Source organism: Anabas testudineus, chromosome 17 (assembly GCF_900324465.2).
Source record: "Anabas testudineus chromosome 17, fAnaTes1.2, whole genome shotgun sequence".
Lineage (NCBI taxonomy): Eukaryota > Metazoa > Chordata > Actinopteri > Anabantiformes > Anabantidae > Anabas > Anabas testudineus.
The window spans coordinates 13,206,674-13,227,276 of NC_046626.1; the positions used below are offsets into that span (position 1 = coordinate 13,206,674).

The 20,603-nt window shown below is 40.8% G+C and overlaps 1 protein-coding gene across 8 annotated transcripts in view; it reads right to left on the bottom strand.

Annotated features, from left to right (window-relative positions):
- LOC113171779 (adhesion G protein-coupled receptor L2-like) overlaps positions 1 to 20,603 on the bottom strand; it is a 77,603-nt gene that overhangs the window by 8,412 nt on the left and 48,588 nt on the right. For all 8 annotated transcript variants that reach the window (XM_026374463.1, XM_026374462.1, XM_026374461.1 and 5 more), the window contains exons 6-17: positions 18,818 to 19,117; positions 17,613 to 17,713; positions 16,081 to 16,266; positions 10,820 to 11,003; positions 9,221 to 9,343; positions 8,432 to 8,637; positions 7,917 to 8,090; positions 6,234 to 6,443; positions 5,160 to 5,380; positions 4,307 to 4,373; positions 2,008 to 2,099; positions 463 to 631 (exon numbers count right to left, since the gene is read on the bottom strand). In XM_026374463.1, the coding sequence (XP_026230248.1) occupies positions 463 to 631; positions 2,008 to 2,099; positions 4,307 to 4,373; positions 5,160 to 5,380; positions 6,234 to 6,443; positions 7,917 to 8,090; positions 8,432 to 8,637; positions 9,221 to 9,343; positions 10,820 to 11,003; positions 16,081 to 16,266; positions 17,613 to 17,713; positions 18,818 to 19,117 (2,033 nt within the window). The remainder of the gene's footprint in view (positions 1 to 462; positions 632 to 2,007; positions 2,100 to 4,306; positions 4,374 to 5,159; positions 5,381 to 6,233; positions 6,444 to 7,916; positions 8,091 to 8,431; positions 8,638 to 9,220; positions 9,344 to 10,819; positions 11,004 to 16,080; positions 16,267 to 17,612; positions 17,714 to 18,817; positions 19,118 to 20,603) is intronic.

The following is a 20,603-nucleotide window of genomic DNA, read 5'->3' on the forward strand; positions in this document are numbered from 1 at the left end:
CACACACCTGGATCATTTCAAATGCCATCCAGCTGACAGCAGTTTAAATGCCATATCTGTAAGGACAGGGATAACAAACAAAATAACAGGTTGAAATATTGTGGAGAGAAAGCATGTTGCTACTCTGTGTTACTAGGAAGAAAATCTATGACATATTATAATTTATATTTACAATTTAAGTGATCTACACATGCAACAGTTGGAAGAAAAGCAACAAATCTTCACACTAGAGAGGCATTTTTGCATGAAAAGACTGAATGTATTTTACTTGTGTATTACATTAATCAACTGTTAATTAATTAATTAATTAATTAATTTTTTGTTAAACTCGTTATTTGTTTACAATATAACATGATGTCTAACAAAAGTCCAAAAAACCCTATAACAGTTGATTTGCTTAATAACTGGATTGATTTTCTGTTTCTCAAGTGATCAATTAATCACAGAGGACAAAACCCAAACCTTTTTCTGGAGAAGGCAGTGGAAGATGAAGATGAACATCCCTTGCAGAGTGTTGAAGATGGTGAAAAGGTACGCCATCACAATGGAGGATTCATTGAGGAAGAACAAGCCAAAAGACCAAGTAAGCCCCAACAGACAAAGTAAGGCAAATGCTCCCAACACCCACGACCTGTGTGTGAGAAAGAAGAACACGATTAACAAGTGACACAGCTAAACTGTAGAGGATTTCATCTTTGTTTGTTTGTTTGTTTGTTTCCTTCCTCCTGGACAGCACCTTGTGAAAAATGTGCTTAAATATTTTACTTTTGAACGAAGTTGCAGTAGCAGCAGCAGCATCGTGTATAAATGCTGATTCCAAGCTTTGGAGTGAATGCACATTCGGTATTTGACACTGAGTCAAAAATATTTCCTTGGTCTTTCTATGAGTTGTTGGCTAAAGAGAATGCAAACACAGCAGGTTTTTCCTCTGCGGATTCCAGGAAAGCCTAGAGGAAATAAGATAACTTAAAAGTCAGTTTCAATGACGACGGCTGGTCGTTATTGCTACACAAGAGAGAAGTGAGCCACCCCGCGAGAGATACGGTGAGCCTGGAGATAGGAGAAGAAATGGGACAACAGCATGTCACAGAGAGAGGATTAACAGAAAAAACAAGAAGCAGTGCTGAGACTGATGGCTGATTAGACTTGCTGTTCAGCTTGCTGTGATTTTTCAACCAGAATGCAATTTCTTTATCTAAATGATCACACCAATTGCATCCAATTATTACACTTTTTACAAGTTATCACATTTGATACAGAAGCTAAATACATAAGGGATTTGAGGTAGACCCTAATTAAGGGCGGTTAATGAGTTTGACTACTTAAGAGAGTGTGTGAAATCCAGCATCCAAATGCAAATGAACACAGGTTGTTCTGTGCGCTATAAACAAACCTGAAAGCTAATTCAATGTTTTATTTATTTAATTATTTACGGTTTGGACTAAAATGGCTGGCTAAAAATCAAACGCCTACATAGCATATGTTGTTCTGCCCTCAGACATAATGTTGAACAAGAATCCAGGCAAAGAATTGGTCAGGGACTTGTCTTTTTATCAAGCAAATGCAGCTCAGTGGAAGCAGAAAGATGAGGGTGGTCCCGTTTCCCATTGTACAATCTTTAAATCTACAAGACATGTGGTTGGATCCGTCTTCCAATTAATCTTGTAGAACTGTACTGCACAAAATGTAAAGGTCAGAAAGGCAGTTATGAAGAAATAAAAAGAGAACTGAAAGATTGTGTAGTGAAAATCATATAGTTGCCTAAAAGGCATTATCTACAGGACAAAATAAAACCTAAAAGGGAAGGATATTGGACTGGACAAGTTTAGGAGAAGAGGAAATCATGTAAACGTGTAGGTCAACAGCAGCTTTTGAAATTTCAAAAAGGAGCAATGGTGCATATGATTTTCCTTTTCACACGCAGGCACTACACGTGCCCACTCAGCCTCAGACCAAGCCAAGCAGCCACAGACCGACCAACTAATCTCCAGAAGTGACAGGCCTCACCTGATACCCCCCAGTCTGGATGAGTCGGGTTTCATGGAGGTGGAATGTTTCACCATCTTGTACATCGTCACAACCAGGAAGATGACATTGACCTGTCAAAACACACGTATATCGGGGTTAACAGAGTGCTCTTTGAAAGGCATCTGATTTCCTCTGCTAACAGAAAGAGATATTTTACCACAGGGCACAGAAGCTCTAGCACAAGAGAAAATACTGCATTTAAATGTTAGTGTCTAAGTAGAATTGATGTATCTAGTAATCAATGCCCAAATATTACTTTAATATTACTGTATTTTATTTAATTATTATTTGTTATGCATTAATGTATAAGAACATTTTACTGTAGTATTAGTTTAACTGTACTTGAGTACCCATACTTTACTTTCCATCTCAGGTTGCAAGCAACATTTGTTATGTTTCACACTGAATTGAAATTACACTTAATCTATAGTGGTTTTGGCTGGAGCACCAACAAAAGCATACGGTTACTCAGAGAAATATGAAAATATAATGCCTTGGTGCAGAAGTACACCCACTTCCAAAGAGTAAAACAACAGTGAGAGTCTAATGCTTTGGTCTCCTCACACAGCTCTGCCCTTCAACGTAAGCTGCACTGAAGGTTTCTCTCCCTCTCTCTCATTTGACATTATACTCAATTTCAAAGTGCAAATTCTCACCGAATATGACAATATATATAACTGATGAGCGGCACTGATGTACCATGGTCAAAGGCTGCAGAAAATATGGTGAGGAAAAATACAGAGCTGAGGGCCATATTACAGAAACATTTATTTTCTGAGGCCAGGAAAAACATTTAAGTGATTCAAGCCATACATCCAGAAAGGTTTCCATGCTCTCAGGATGTAGCACTGCAGGGCCTGTTACCACAAGGGGAATGGGAGGAGACCTGCTTAAGTTTAGCCTGATAGCATATCAAACCTTTGAAAGTTCATAAATACTGGATGAAAAAGTATATATGTATGATGTTTATGTAAAAACTTCTAGCCCTATTTCTTCTCCGAGAATGTATTTTGCAAGCATGACCAATCAATTTTACATGATATGATAAAAAACATTAGTTGGCAAGACAACAAAGCATATTGATCAACATGTAGTGATGTTAGTTTATCAGATATTTCAATTTTTGTATATTCACAAACATTATCGCACACAGATACATTCTGAAACACAGGAACCAGGCAATAGAAATGTGTCTTTTGATGGAAACAAGAAGTGCAAGTGGAAATCAGATGGAAACCAACAATAGCAGCGAGGAAAATGGAAGGAAAAGGAGCGGCTAAGGAAACAGTAGAGGCTTTTAGATCACAGCTTAAGAGTATTGTTTAGTTTTGTCTCTCGGCCACTGGGGTCAATTTACGTCCGCATGAGTCGAGTGGCTGGAGATGCGTTTAACACAGCCGTGAGTGATGACACAGATCCAATGAGACAGCCAGACGGACGGACAGTGAGGCAAAGAGGCGATGAGGCAGCTAAGCATTCTGCAGAAAGCTGAGGCAAACTGCATATGGGCTCCCCCCTCATGCCTGGTCTCCAAGGGGCCGTCCTCTACAATATTCAGGTCTCTCATTTCTCTGCCAAATACAGCGCAAAAAGCAGTGCTGCCAACACTGCAGTTCTCGGGCTTTTGCATGTTTTTACAGCCTATGGACAGATTCCTGAACCTACACGGACAGGCAGTGAGTGTTTGCTCTGGGTTATGTGTGTGTATATTCCTGCATGCAAGCACGAGCACGCACTGTATGTCGTTGTCCACGTGTATTGCCAACACCCAGCACCCTACATGAAATATTAAAAGGTGAAGATGGAGCTGGTCTGTGTGCTGGGATTGGCTGGGGATGTGTCATGATCCTCAGCAGGGCTATGAGCTGTGGTAATGGTTGTCTGGCCCACCCACTCATTACTTCCATGTTCAACCCCCCCCTCACCATCAGTCTTGTAATCCCACTGAGCAAATGACCTTCATGCCTGAGACGATTTCACCTCCTGATTGCAGAAGGGGAGTATTCTCTACATGTACAGCACAGACGAAACAGCTTTAAGTTGTTGCCACTCACCAATTCTGATTTCGGAGGATTTCATAGCTGAGTGGACACTGATGTCCTTGTGTCAGCTATAATGGGACCACTTTCCTTTCATGCAAATTGATCTGAGAAAGCAGAGCTAAGAGACTGCCAGTACATAGAGACGGGGGAAATCTATAAGCTGCTTTCAAAGCTTTCCTTTGAAAAATAAAAATAAAAATAAAAAAATCACACATATGCACAAAATTATAACTTACCACAATTATGAAGGTTACAGGTCCAATGAAGCTCCAGATGAAATGGTTATCAACCCTCAGCCAGCATCTAGGGGGTGTAAAAGATGATATTCAGTTCATTAAATCATCTCACTGCCAAAACAAGGTTGTGTCTCATCGATCAGGGTCCAGCAGAGCCAAGTGGATGATAGGCCACAGCAACAGAATAGAGACTCCTCTGACCACAGAGAAGAAAACCCGACCTTGAGGGAGTGCTGGCCCATTGCCATGAGAAGCTTCATTCTATAAAGGTGGTGGTTTCTAGACTTATGACTTCACAGTCTGCAAATGTCTACAAATGTGGGATGTCTGACTATGTGTACCTAAGACTCTGAACAGTAAACAATGTATAGCAGACAAGATGGAGAATGAATTGCACCTCGATCTGTATTTATCACCAGGAAACAGGAATGAAGCGAAGACCACAGCAATAAAATGGGAGTATGAAAAAGAAAGTTTACTTAAATCCCATAAATTAGACGACTGCAGTCTTACAAATCATAAACTTGCAGCTTGGATGAAGACCAGCGGAAAAGTGTATAAACTTTTAACTGACAAGGGCGGCAATTATCCACATCCAACGAATAAAAACCAGCAGTTCAGTGCAGCTAGCCAGAGCATTCATTAATATTGCGGCTTTGCTAACAGCCTCTTCTTTTAGCAGTGACAGGGTGTAAATTTGCTAGGGGCAGAGGTGGGCTACTCGTTGTGATATTATTATCATTAACACATACATGCCGGCTGCGTGAGCGTGTCTTGATGGTGAGAAGGGAGGACTAATGCTTCCAATTTTCATCCCACAAAAGAACAGCCTCGGCAAAGATGCCACACTTACGCCTGCTGTGTGCCGTAGCTTCTGTAGTCGATGGCTGCTGAGATCCCCACCACCACAGCCGGAATGAGGTATCCACAAATGTAGTAGTACTTCCTGCGTGAGAACTCGCTCTCAAACACTTCGACCAGCATGAGGTACAGCTGCACGCCCTCCAGACACATCCAGACGAACGCAGCCAGGAAGCAAAAGTGGAGGACACCAGCGATTATGGAGCACACCAGCTGAGAGGAAGACACACACAGACATTATACGCACACCAACGTGAAGAGTGGAAAGAGTTTGACTCTTGCCTAGATACCAAGATTGACTTTTTTATTATTTATATAAAGCATTTTTAGTTTAAAAGCAGATGTATATAAAGTACACAAACTCAATACTCAGGTAAAAGTGCTAGTACTTGCCCAGAAAAATATTTAAATAGTAAAAGTATCTTAAAGTACTTAAGTACCTACTTCTAATTTTTACTTAAAGTACTAAAGTAGAATTAGTCCACCAGAAAAAATGTGTATTTTAAACAAGGTATGAAGTATTATTCTAATCCTGCAAAAAGTAACTATAAACTAATGATGTTAAAATTAATGTTGTGGAATAAAACTACAATATTTTCCTCAGATTTGTGGTAGAGTAAAACTAAATGTAACATAAGATTGAGTATATATAACTCAGAACTGTACTTAACTATTATACAATAGATTACCAACAAACAATGTGAGACTAAAATTGAAACCAGCAGTTCAAAATCTACATGTAGGTCTGTTGATGTAATGTTAGTTGTCCAGCTGAGCCTTGTTCAAACCCACTAAACTGAAAATGCACAGTTTCCTAGAACTGTGATAAATTGATCCACAGATATCTTCATTAGGTAAAATGGAGCAACTTCTGTTATCCTGAATCATATATGGATCTTCAAGAGTTAGAACATCAGATACAGCATAGCTGTGACACTGCTGCTTGTTATAATGTGGATATTTTAAAACCACTTAAAGGAAAATTCAAGCGGTTAATCACAACTGATGGGACCATTCATCAGTGGCATGAAAGTTTAAACCCTCTGCAGCATAATTTCCCCAGTACCTTTGTTCCCGTCATATTAATGCCCACGAGGAAGACCAGCTCGCCAATGAAGAGATTGAGACAGAGATTTTTGTGGATGGTGTTGCGGTCACTTTGCAGACCTCGGAAGAAGCAGAAGGTGAAGAGGCTGATGGCAAGACAGACGAGGGACACGGCGATACCCATCCTGGTGATGACGGTAAGAAGAAGCTCATGGACGCTCCCCTCCCCCTAAAGAGAAACAAACACACCGTTGGCCTGACCTTCAACTCCACACTTGTCAAAATGATTGGTGCCATGTAAGCAAATAATAGTTGTAGCTATATTTACTGAAGTGTGAACACTGACCTTATGAAAACGTTGATGTATGTATAATATTTTAATGAAAATGTAAATTTTTAAGCAGTTTAGTCCTTGACGAATGGGTTCACAATAGTCAGGAGCCTATTTGAACACTGGCTTTGCTTGCTGAAATCATTCCTCTTGTCCTTACTGGCTATCAAAAAATCAATTCAATACAAGTGATGGAGGGCAAACTCCACAGGCCCTGTTCTGTGTAAAAAAGTATTCCAAGGTTTAATATGAGTCAAATTAAGCACAGTACATAATCTTCCAAAATCTTTTTACTACAAAATCTCTTCTTTGTGTTATCCCATTAAGCTGTAGTAGAAGGATCATAACAAAAGGGATTTTAATGGCAATGCTGTAAGAAATGGGCACCTGACTATTAATTTAAGACAGATATGAAAAATTGTCAACTTTTTCTTTAACCTGATTGGTGACATTTGGTATTCGAATTGAACATGCTTAGATTACATTATGTGGTTGCTGTCGCAGAAATTGACATCAGTTGAAAACCTGCCACACAGAACTGTGGCCACGCGATGTGACGTCCACATGTGGCTTCTGGTCTTTGAGGTCAACTCACGCTGTGTTCCAGAAGATCTAAAACTGAACTTGTTTCGAGATAGGCACCACGCAAACGTGAAAATAGCAGGCTTGACCATACAAAATATCTCTCAAGGACATGGAGGCCCGAAAGTGAGGCAGTTCCTCTTGTGATATTTGTAATTTTATTGAGGGCAGAAGTTGCAGTTGAGGTGATGTGTGGGGAATTGGTGTGAGGATAAGCCTAACCTCAGGGCTCGGGTTTCAAGCTGTGGTTAAGGTTGAGGTTAAGACAGATGACAGGGACAGAGTTCATGAGTTGGGACGTATTATTAAACAAACCACAAACTTATCCTCCACATTTATTACTGGCTAGGTCCTTGCTGCACATGCCATTTATCATGTAATTGGATTGTAATTGCATTTTGCGACCAAATGGATCTACACCACTTCAAGAGGGTTGGAAACATAAGTTAAAGCTAAGGCCATACTGATTCCCATGATTCTCAGGGACATATGCATAGAGGAATATTAGACACGGACCAGAGGTACAATATAATTACTCCTGATAACGGTAGAGCACTTCCTATCCTGAGCCACAATCTTTTAAAGAGACAGCTTGGTTGCTTTTTCCTCTCCACTCCTCCCCCCACCCTTACCTTCTCCACCAGCGATAATCTAATTATCTCCACTGAAATGCCATTCTTGTTCTTGCCATGTGTGCACAAATTTATCAGCGAGACGAAAGAGGAACAACTACCTGCGACGGGAAAAAAAAAAAATTGCTCCTGCAACAACAACGCAAGGGCCACTTACCACGTTCCCTCGATGAGCCATGAGGATGGCAAAGTTGGTCAAGTGACTGCAGGAGCAAGTGGTGTGACTCTTGTTAGTTTCCAGCAGTTTACAGCCCTGAGTGGACCAGTAGCCCATCATGCTCCGCTCAGAGTAATTCCAGAAGGAACAGTTGGGATTATAGTAATGCTCTTTCTACAAAACACAAACAGAGAGAAACACGATTAATCATGTATGATCATGTGCAAAACGCATGACAGGAATATTAATATGTTGAAATATGTGACGTAAATTTGGAAGCACAAAGCAAAATATGACACAAGGGCCAGCTTGTTTACGCTGCATTAGTGGTAACCACCACCTACAACACTAGCATAATATAGATGTCATCTAGGTGTCTCTATAAAAAGTTTTCTACAGTAACAATACAGCACAAAAAGGTATTTGCCCTTCACTGTAAGAGGCTGAGGAGCCATTTCAGTATTTCTGACAGCTGGGCTGTTAAAGTGTGGTGTGAGTCTCAGAGGAAGGCTTACGTCCAGGTGCTCCAGTGTAAAGATCACGGGATCAGCCACAAACACACGGCTGGACTCCTTAGTAATAGAGGCTGAAAGGATGTGGGAGTTGACAGTGAGGGAGAGGTTGCGTTTGTTTTGCTCCCCCACTCCCCTCAGTGTGGCGTTCTCCGTGCTGAGGAACTGACCCAGGTGTTTGTAGAGCACAAATACCAGCTTGGCCACACCTGTAATAATAAAACCATCAGACATATAGCATCCTTCTGGTGAAAAGAGAATTCATAATTCATTCAGTAGTATTTTGTGATGTGCCAAGCATCACTTGGCTCGAATACACTTAGCTACTGCTGCAATATCACTGCTTTTTTCACAAGAAAGGCTTAGCTCTTAACTTTTTCGCTACTTTTAGTAATGTGTTTTATTTTAATTATGTATCTTAATTGTGTGCCAAAAATGTTTCCATTTAATCCAGACTTTAACACATAACTCACTATATAACCTGTACAGTCTTTATATATTTTAGTGTACGGTTAAAGGAAACACACTACATCATTTTTATTAGCGAACTTTAGAGATGACGCTAGGCCCATTTTTGAAAAATGGTGAGCCTGCTTCCAGTATTTTGCTAACATAAACTAATTGCATCTCAGCTTTAGCTCTGTAGTACAGATGCATAAATGATATTGATTATCTGTCAGCACAAAAGTAAATATACATATTTATCAGTGTAGTACACTCCAGCATCTTTTATAGCAATTACTCAAGAAATCCAAAAATGTACATGTTTTACAGCAGTTGTGAAGTTCTTACCATTTTTGCTGTTGACTTTGACCGTGTTGGAGGACAGCTGAAGAGATGCTCCACCCCTGCTTGTCTGTGGAAACCTGAAGTCTTGCACTTGACCATCGGTACTCAGCACGTACACTTCCAACACTGACAGAAGAAGCAGATAAGGGGAAAGAGAGGAAGAGCGAGAGAAGTATTACTCATAGGCAACATTTCAAAAGAAGTACATGGTGTTTAATAGAGCTCTAACATTAAGGCCCGGCGGGATATGTGTAAAGACTCGGGGTTCATTGTCAGAATCCAATCTCATTGGCAAGGCCCTGTAGAGTGTCATTTACTTAAAAACCATGTCACTAAGCTGTTGGTTGGCATTGTAAAAGCCTCCAAGGCAAGAGCACAAGAAAAATAACAACAAGGGCGGCGATAGAGGATAAGCAAATGCAAGCGCACAGCCTACTGCAGCATGAATGTCAAATATTCATAGGATCAAAAATATCATTGAGCTTTTACTTTTACTTTATTTTCCCCTGTGGGTTCAGATAACTCTGGGCTCGACGAGCAAATCTCTGAAAATCCTCCAAATTCCTTCAGCCCCTCTCTCCGGTATGCCAGCTGCCGGGTGGTGCTCCCTTTGATGTGTGAAATTACTGAAGGGTCAGGAGGACACACGTATCAGCACACTCCCTCCCATCAGAAACGGCCTCACTTCCTCAGATAGATGACTTCTGACAGACGGAGATGAGGAATTGTTCTCGAGTTGCTCTACCCCCTCTATCTAATTTTTAGCTCCCTCATTGTTCTCTCCCTTTGCTCTATAGTTGCCCTTGATTATCGTCTTGAGGTGCCATTTGGGCTTCAACAAACTGCTAATTAGGAGCAACAATCATTTTCACTCTTTCAACCTTTACCTGACTGTCAATAGAGGTGAGAAAAGCTGATTTTATGAGGTTGTGTGTTTCTTTTTACTGGGTGTATTTGTGTTCCTCCACTCGAATATTATTTCCTTTACACAGATAAGCAAGAGCTTGACAAGCTCATAGAAACTGCCTGAATGTAGTGATTAAGTATCCAATATACTGCATATTACACAATATGTTAATCAGTGCTTTTGGTAGAGACAGAGCAACTAGTCCTTATCAGCTTAGCTAACTACCACTTAATGGGAAAGGCTTGCCGAGAGCAGATAGAGTGCCGGGTGAATGGAACAATGCCATTCAATTGGTTTCTTTGTTTTCCCCCACAGGTCTGGATAGTTCATCTTGTAGCACACTTTCAATCAGGTGACTTTACTATGCTAGAAAAAGATTAAAAATCAATGAGGTATAAGACAAAAGGGGTGAGTGGGAGACTATAACCATAGCAACAAAGAGCTATGAGTAAAAATATGACAGTTCACTGCACAAGGCTGACTCAAATGAACAAGATCATGTTGTTAATAAATTGCCTGTTGCTGCTTAGGTTTTTTCGACAATACTGTGACACTAGATATGGCGATGTTAAAAAATCACATTCTTGTTGAGGGATAGCCGGAAGACAACTTTATTGAGGCATAATCATCCGCATCACAGAAATGTGACTGACAGACATGTTTAGTAGTTTTAAAGCAACTGAAGATGAACTTACTGATGTTCTCTGCAGGCACTTTCACGATCGCTGGCTCGATCAGGTTTTCTGCAAGGACAAACGCCCCCTCCTCCAGGGTATCCAGTAGCATTGTGGCGGCATGCGTTCGTTCGGTGGAATTCATGTCTTTCCAGGATTTCAGAGCTTCCGGCCTCAGGAGGTTGTCAACAGTGTCCACAATCGCCTGTATCCATGGAGACAAGTGAAATGTCAGCTTGCTTTCCTCCCGTCATAACTTCAGTTTAACAAAGAGCGGGGACTGGGCAGCAAATGATAAAAAGGACATGCATGGCCAACAGTGACAGCAGCAGCAGCAAAGACTCAAACTGAAATATCAAGATCACTCTGAGTGAAGGTGAAGTCAAGGGTAACTAAAATAAGAATGATGAATAAAAATGCATTTAATGTTTGGTTTAAGAACAATAAGTCTAATCTGAGGACGCCTCATTTAGAGTAATTACTCTGATGAATAATGATGTAAAAATGATTTTAACCATCTTTCCAAAAAGAACAATTATATCCATGAACATTATGTTCTTGAATACTACTCTCCTGGATGATTATTATGAACTCCACGTCCAGAGTGGCAGTCTGGGAAAATTTGTGCTTGTTTTCAATGGCAATCCTTTCATTTCCTGCTTTCTGATAAGCAGTAAGTAAGCAAAACATTCCACGAAACCCACACAAGTATCATATGTTGATAAAACAAGAGTTTCCTTTGACCCTGGCAGGCAGTTTGTGACTCTAGTCCTGGCGAAATCAGCTCACAATGCCCTCACTTTCAGAAATCCCACTAAAAACAGAGAATCCAGAGCAGCCCTTGGTGTGATAAATCAGAGTGACAATTTAACCATAGGTGCCATTAACCACAGCAAGGCCCACCACAATAACGGTAATTAGCCACAACAAGCCCTCGCTCACTATACCAATTAGTCACAGCTGTGATTATCCAAAACACTAATTGACCACAGACAGGATTATCCGTTTGGCTGGAAAAACAAGAAAGGGGATCAACCAAAGTCTGCACCAATATATGATTAACCGCAACATTTAACCACAGAGCTCGTATTAACCACAGCGATGATGACTGTATCCAGACACAGGGCTCTCAGCGTGTCGTTATATCTCGGGCTCAAGCACAGAAATCAATCTCTGTGGCCCTGACCTTGCAGGAAACTGGAATCTTGTGAGCTGTGACTACGATGGGAGTTAGGTGTGTGTGCAGGAGAGAGAGTAGTGGCGATTACAGGGTCGAAGCCATTACAACCAGACAGACACTAAATGGTCTTTCCCCCCTGGTGAGCCATCCTCAAAAGACCCATGAAATTCAAAAGGGGTGAATAAAAAAAAAAAAAAAAAAAGGCGGCTGTCTCTAATTTGTGTTGCACAGAAAGAATGCGTGTTCTTATTGAATCCTCTTTAATTCCCGCCTGGGTGGATGTTCCTTTTACAAATCACAGGGGTGCTTCCAAGAGAGCATCGTTGGATCGCTATAGACAGAGAAATGTGTCGTAGGGTGAGCACTTGACCAACAGGGTAGCAAACACTGCACGAGCCTGACTTCAGCAGGGGATATCGAATAAGTAGCAGCCGCACTAGCAGCTCTGTGAGGCTCTACTTACTGTAGACCTGGTGATGCTTGAGCTTGTGCTAACGTCAGCATGCTAATAGGCTCACACAGGTAATACTATAATGCTGATGTTTCGCAGGTGTGATGCTTTTTAATCTTAGATCAGCATATGAGCATGCTAATGTACGCTAATTAGCACTAAACACAGTCCAGCTGAGGCTCGTGGGATTTGCATTTTGCTAGAATTTAGACATTAAGTAGTACTGGTCATTTTCATCCTAGTGGTTGATTTATTGATTATTTGTTACACTTACTAACGCAGTCATGGAGGAATTTGGGATTCAGTATTTAAAGATTGGAATAATGTGTTGGAGGGGAGATAATGGGTTGGTTTCAGGTTGTCTTGTTGGAGTTGGGACCAAGGTGTCAGATTTGCGAAAATCCCCGCAGTAGAAGAAAAGTCAGGGGATCACTAATGTCATAATGGATCATGCTCTGGGGACCACGAATGTCCTTACCAGTTTTCATGGCAATCCATCCTATGTTCATGGAGATATTTCAGTCTGAACTCAAGTTGAGGGCCAATCGACCAACTGACCAACCTTCGACCGACCAGCATTGCAATCCACAAAGTCAGGCTACTTGTGTTTTTAAAAAAGATATTTTACAGTAAAATGAGACCTCAAGTAAAACAACCCAAACATCCAGGGAGTTCCCATGAGCCAATGAGAAATACAAAATCCCATCATTTGTTTTATTTCATGTGAGGCATCTCCTCTAGAGTGTTTACACCATGCCCTTGTCTTTCAGCAGATCCCACCCGGGGAAATAAACTCTGGCACAGCAGAGGAAAAGCAAAATGTCTGGGGAAAGAGCCTAAAAAATTGAACTGAACACAAACATATTAATGGATTGAGAAATTAATCCCACAGATAAAACACATCTGCACTGAGAGTGGAGATTTTATTTTTTATTTATTTTTTTGCTAAGGGGACGAGGGAGACGAGAAATTATACAATGTAAGCAAGGGAAAATTGAGCACACTGGCACTTTGATCACACTTCTGGCTGACAGGGAGGTGCAATTACAACCGTGGGAAGGCAATTATTCACACAACGTATAAAGAGCTGAGAAGAGCGACAGAGAGAGAAAAAGTGGAGGAGGAAAAAGCGAATGAGAGACAAGAAAGAACGAAAGAAACATGTACAAGTGATAACATACAGACAGGAGGATAACAGGACAATGATGGGCTGATACTGATGTTGTCATCCTAAGATGGACAGAATGACAAAGGATTCAAGTCGGATAGAAGTAGAAGCAGTTATAGCTTGTACAAGCAGGTCGCCAGGCACATACTATAACAAGACAATGAAGGACATATAGACAGACAGGGCTTCATGCTGCTGATCATACATCAAGAACTGGGGTATAAAAGCAACATGGAAAGCCTGGTAGTTATACCTTCATGTAGGCCCTGCATGTCTTCTCTCTTTTTTGAAGCTTTTCCATACAACAAGAGGATCAAGCACAAGAGACAGATTGTAGAAAAGGGTGGTAAGAAACCAGGAATCATTAAATCATGCCACTTACCATACATTACAGAATTAATAAAAGGAAGAAAAGGCAAAGGTCTATCAGCTACAACCTTAAAATGATTTTACATGTGCTTCTTGGGGTGGCTAAAGTTCAAATATGAATATGGATTACAAAATTTGTGAGTGGAAGAGAGGAAAGATGCAGAGTAGTGTGGAGGCAAAATATGCTGAGACCAGATTCTGAAGCTCCCCATTAGTGATGCTTTAAAATACATAGAGAAGATAAACAGTGTGGGATGAGATCGTTTGTATATCATGGCATGTAGAGAATAATATAGCACAAGCTCTATTCAAAATCCCTTTGTTGGCCTTGTGGTATTAAATAAGTCGCCTTAAGAAAATCACATAATGTAGTTCTCTTTCAAAGAATAAAATGTCCTTTGTATTCATGCTACAACCTTCAGATTACGAATCCTTCCACCAAAACACACAAAATATTTCAGCAATGAAGTCTATATTGTCTCTCTCGTGGATGTCATGATTTACTTGTTGAGTTTTGGTAAAGAGCTGCACAAAACTGAAAGAAACATAACCAAACATTATGTTTTAGCTTCATGAATGCAAATAAAATATACTATATGGTAATTTCTTAACACCAATTGCTTTCCTTTATTCTGTATAGCATGCAAATCAGTTATCTGAGCTCTCATAGCCATCATGCGTATAACTTTATAGTTGACATTCTGCAGTAAGTCATTTTTCAGCAAAGCAATTTTCTAATATAACAGCAAATAGAAAAATCTTTGCTGTTTTGGAAATGGATGATTTCCTGGTCAAGCTTGCAGGTAATTGGGTCTCTAACTACAGACAGCACTTTATTGCACCTAACTATTGTAACCACACCCAACAGTGATGTGTGCACGTGTACATAGCCATGCACACGTGCACACGTGAGCGCGCAGAGAAGACTTTGAGAGGTGGTAAGATATTCTTTAAGAGCAGAAATGAGTCATGTTTCAACAGCTGAATATTTTTCTTCTTTTCTAAAACTCAGTCACATTTCTGCCTAAAAAAACTGTGCTCTGTCTGCTGCAATAAGTAAGAAATGTTTCCAAAATACCTCAGGGGTAGAGGAGAAATTTGAGAAATCTGCTGCATGTATATGTGGATTTTACTGTAACCAAGATACCAAAGTGTACGTAAACACTTTGGTATGATATCCTTTGTTGCCTGATCACACCTACTAACCTGCTTTCTTGTGCGTATCTAAACACGAACATCAAGTCTGTTGCAAAGTAAATCGATTTTCATATTATATACAGCTTCCTGGAACAGTAGAAACAATTATACAACCTAAAACACAACAGCATGGTTTGTTAAATGATTAGCTGTGATGCTAAGTAGATGTGGTAAAGAGTAAAAAAAAAAAACATGCTAAACTGCTGTGATGATCATTTAGCTGATACTGTTTCTTGTCACCACCCAATCACATTGTGTTCTTCAAGTACAAATCACTGCAACACTATCAGTGCTGCAGTGTGAAACCTGTTAGCTCCTATCTGCAAATGCGTAATAGCAATGTAGCTGTTGGAACATAAAAGCACAAATGACTGACGTTATTTTGGTGCAAATCACCTTGTTTACAGAGAAACTGTTGTCTAGAAAGTCTGAATAACAATGCAATCTTTCAAACTGTCACTCATCTCTCCATGGGACCGCCGGCAGCTGAGAAATGTCGCTACGTCTAGGGCCTGCTCCTTTCCCAAGGAGTGCTTGCAGAAGCTCCAGGAGAGAGCAGTTCCACACTTGTCAACAATGAAGAGTTATTCTTTGTGTTAGTAGGGGGCTCATGGCCATTACCTCCTTTAAGGTGGAACTGCCAGGTGAGCCTGTGTTTCCAAGGCTGGTAATTACCAGGGAGCTGTAGAGGAATGAGCTTCCCCTCAGGGCTATACCTGCCTCCCTAGCCCCCTCACCTGAGACTGTGTGTATGTGAATGTGTACTTGTACATGTGCAAAAGAGCGCAGATGCCGGTTTGTTGTGTGCCAGTAGATGCTAATGAATGTGCTGAGTCATGCTGGAACCATGTTGGGGCCAAAAGGGGGTGCAAAGTTTAATGAGGAGTACAACAGGCCAGGCAGGAATTTCACAGTACCTTGTTGAAGCTGCGTCCAGCTGAGTCCTTCTCACTGGGTCGGAGCTCCTGAAGCTGAGCATCTAGGATGTCTACGAGCTGCTCCATTAGGCGCACCGAGGAGCTGACGTCCCCGGCAAACACCGGGCCCTGTGTGTGGCGTGCCAGCTCATTGGCTAAATTAGCAGCATTTTCACCAGTTCGAATCTAAAAACAGCAACGAGGGAAACAGGGTGTCAGTGAAGCGTCAGCGAAGATGATGGCTCTGCAAAGTGAAGTTGAAATAATATATTCCACATACACCGCAGTCACAATTCATTATGGCTTGTTCAGAAGGAAAAAGTCACTGTGTGCAGACTGAATACAAACACAAGAACTGCATTTTAAGCAAGAAACATAACAGCATAACTGTGGTACACGGGCTTAAGAAGAGAGAAAAACAACAGCACTTGGCAAAACTGATAGTGTGTCAGTATTTGTTTTATCATCTGTGATCAGACTTATCTGTTATTCTGTGATAAAATGTTCTAATTTCTATAGCTGCACTCATCCTCCCCCAACCTGCCTTGACTGAGCTGTGACCCCATTTCAACCCCACATACTAATTTTCTACTATATACTGTCTCATATACTGTATTGCAAGCTTCATGGTGTGATGCTTCTATAGTCAGTATACAACAAAATCAATGCCATTTTCCATTTTCCATTTTGTACTAAGAGGAAATGAGGCAGTTCATGCATAGGCATCAATCAAAACGCCACTTTAAACATTTTAAACAAAAAAGAGAAAGCTAATGCAGCGTTCGTGTCATATCACAAAGACCATAATTATGAGTGGCCGAGTGGGATGTAAATGCTCATACTGTTCAGCCTCCAAGGTGTAATTCAGGGTCACACGTATACTGTAGGTACTTTCTTACAGCTCTAATATCCAATATCAGCTCTATATGAAAAAGAACTACCATCAATAAATGATACTGAATTGTGTCACTTCCAACACAGATAATATTTAAAATCTGCTTAAAATTAGTAGTGTTGTGTGGATCTACAGTTCCCAAAGTGGCTTTCAACAACAAGCAGAAACCCAGTCTGAACCTGTGACATTCAGCAGACATGTTTCCCGTTAAGAGAACAAACGCATCTCTTGCTTGAATGCAATTTGTTGTGTGTTTCTGGATCATGCTGCTCTGTTCCGGCTACTGCATCTGTTATCTGTGCGTGTCTGCATTCAATTTCTACCTGCGTAACTGTTGAACATCAAAGCAGAAACGTCACAGAAGAAAGAAGTACTGGCTCTTTGATTCTCAGTAACTGACTCCAGTTCTTTCCACCACCTGATATTTTAGATAGCTCATTTTTCTTTCTGCTACCACACTATACTGCAAGAAAAAACTTTTTTATGATATTGTGGCACTGGCCAATTCTGTGCTAGAATGAGGAAAAATACACAGAACAAGCAAACAGGTTGCAAAAGTTGCTGCCCATGCTTAATTTTATCCACCTTACAGGCTTGTTTGCCACTATATTCAGTAATTGACACATTTCAGTTTTACCTTTTGTGCCACTTGAGTCACCCAGTGGGAAGTGCAGTTGCTGAGGTCTGGTCCTTTGGAGCACCAGCTCCCTGTCACAGTGCAGAGGAAGGAGGCAATGCCTGCAGAACCACAGAATAAACACAACAGTTGGAGAGAAGCCCAAACATTGCTCAGATAAAATTTCTCCTGCTGATCCTTCATTCATACAGGCTGTCTGGCGCAAGGTCCAAACTGTTGGGCATGAGCAACTGTTTCTAAACAATGTGAAAGCCTGAAAGCATTGTACAGTCTACACAAAAAATAAATATTAATCAGGTTTCTACATAGCTTGGTCAAAAGTGACAGAAAGAAAATAGACAACCTCTGGTTATTTATTGCCTGTAAACATTGTACATAATATTACAACCAATTACAACAAATTATGCCATACTAATCATGTCTAAATAAAACACACACAAGCATATTCATAATGAATGTCTCTTCACTGACAACAGTGGCAACATATGTAATTCAAGATTCTTCCCCTCATCACCTCCACAGTCATAACATTGTCTCTTTCTAGCTTTCATCCTCCAGTTGCTGTGCTTTATATTTTGACAGTTCTGTCAGTCTGTGTGATGGGATGTTAAGGTAACTTGTGACAGATTCCTGTGTGTGAGTATCACTGTCAAAAGAGCTGCTGTAACGACGGTCAGCACATTGCCCCCATTACTGTTGACCTCCTACTCGTCCAGGAGGGATTTTAACTGTGAATGTCCTGTCAGTTAGTGGATGTTGGGTTGTAAAGCTTTCTATTTTATAACTTCCCAAATATTGTCCCTAAAAATGATCTTAACTGAAAAAATAATGTACTCGGTTAGATGGGCTCTCCATGCACTGTCGCTGCATTTCACAATGATAAACAGAAAAAAATGATGACTATATTTTACAGTCTGTTTGAAGTCTTGTTACTTGAATACAAAGTGAAAAGCTCTAATCATGCTATATTAAACTTGATTGAAATATCACACAACACGCGTATCAGCACAAATAAGTAGCAGCTAGAGTTATGTGGTTGCTGTTTTGGATGCCAATATGATTTTGAGACCTTCTTTGGTGCATTATTAATATAAAAATCACTACTATAGACCTTGTACCTTGTATAGAGTGTAGCAGAGACTAATCTGGATCATTAAAAATTGCTGCACTTAGTTTAAACTGTTTGACATCAGATAATGTCCTACCTCTGGTCCCTTTGGGGCAGGGTCTCTCCACGGTGGTTCCAGTGTGAGTCTGGGGCCAGTCAATAGTTCTCCTCCTGGTCGCCTCACAGAAACGCCTGGGCGTCGGTGGCAGCTCTGGGACGGGGGGCTCAGCTGTACCTGAGCCTCGACTGTCTTCGAACGGATCTCTGCCATCTCTTGGATCTGCTCCTGCTATGGTGGTGTCACTCTGTCCCTTCAAAGTGGACCCAGCAGTGGTGGTGACAACCGTGGTGGTCTTGGGCATGGATGACGACATGGAGAAATCCTCAGTGGTTGGCACTAGAGCGAGAGAAGAGTGAAGCTGTTAGAGCTTGAGTCATAAATGTCTTTTTCTTGAACTCCCATCATTTGTAGCAGTGGGGAAACTGGAATTGTTGTGAGTCCCAAGGCTTGATGGTATTGCTCGAGTTACTGCTGCCCATAATTCCTGGAAATAAAAGCTTTGTGCAGCTTTCATTTGTAACTCCTGCTTCTCCCCAAAATCAAGGCAAAACTGTCAATGCGACGCAATCTATCTCTTGTTATATTTAGCTCACTTAAGGCAATAAATAAGATGAGCAGTAGTGGTGGGGCATCATTTGACAGAGCAGTGATTTCTTCCCAACAGCATCAGTACCTTGGGCTGATTAAATGTCAACAATGAAGACAAAGCCTGGCTGTATTTTACTTTTCTCCTGCCTAGTTCATCTCTCTCATTTTGGTGTGTGGAAGTTGTGCTACACTGCTCCAAGCAAAAACCATACATCAGCAATAATGCAATTCCACTGAATTCAACCCACACCTACCCTGCAAAGCAAATGTAAGTGTGAATGTGCACATGTTCATGTGCAAGTGCACTTTTGTTTGCTCTATTGCTCAGTACTGTTCCTGCTTACAATGTGAACGTGGATGTATGTCTTCTGCAGAGATCCCGACCATTACATGGAAATGAGAGCAGAAATAGGAAATATATATATATATATATATATATATATATATATATATATATTTTTTTTATTTTTTTTTTTTTTTTTTTTTTACAGTGCGACTAGTCAATATGTGTGGGTGTGTACGTGTGTTTTCGAGCTTGTGCATCTACAAGGATTCACTAAGCTATTTGTTTCCTACATGAAAGATCATACATTTTTACCCACAACCACCTGATTGTATTTGGAGATAAAAGCAGCTTCCCACAATGAGGTCTGCCATTGTGAAAGGCACCACAGTGTTGCATTCAGGTTCCCTGGGTGCTTCTGGGAAAATGCAATATCATGCTATCTGACACTTCATCATCAGACACATATCTCCATTTCCTGAGAGAGAATGATGACAAAACCCACATTTCACATTTCACACTAATCAGCCAGTCGGGAAAATCTTTGCTTCTTCATTCCAATGAAATATCTTGAGTTTATTACAAAAGCTGATATCTGGCGGTGTGGTCAGGAGGCCACAGCAGGGAGGAAACAGTCTTCCTGTGTTGCTTACTACAAAAAACAAACCTCAAACTACCCTACAGTGAGGCTGAATTGTGACATTTTACTCAATGACCTTTTCCCCTGGCAGGAGCCCTGGCTAATTACCTTACATGCATTCAGTCATTGTGTGTCTGTCACCCACACATTCACAGGCTGGCCTGGTCAGGGTGGCTGCAAATGTAACAGCTGACATGTGCCAGGTCAGCATGACCAAATGATCAGGAAGCCTTCATTTAGTACCCATGGTGATGAAAGAGTTCTGAATTACACCCAAGAAAAGAGGTAAGAGCAGCTAAAACCAGCAAAAA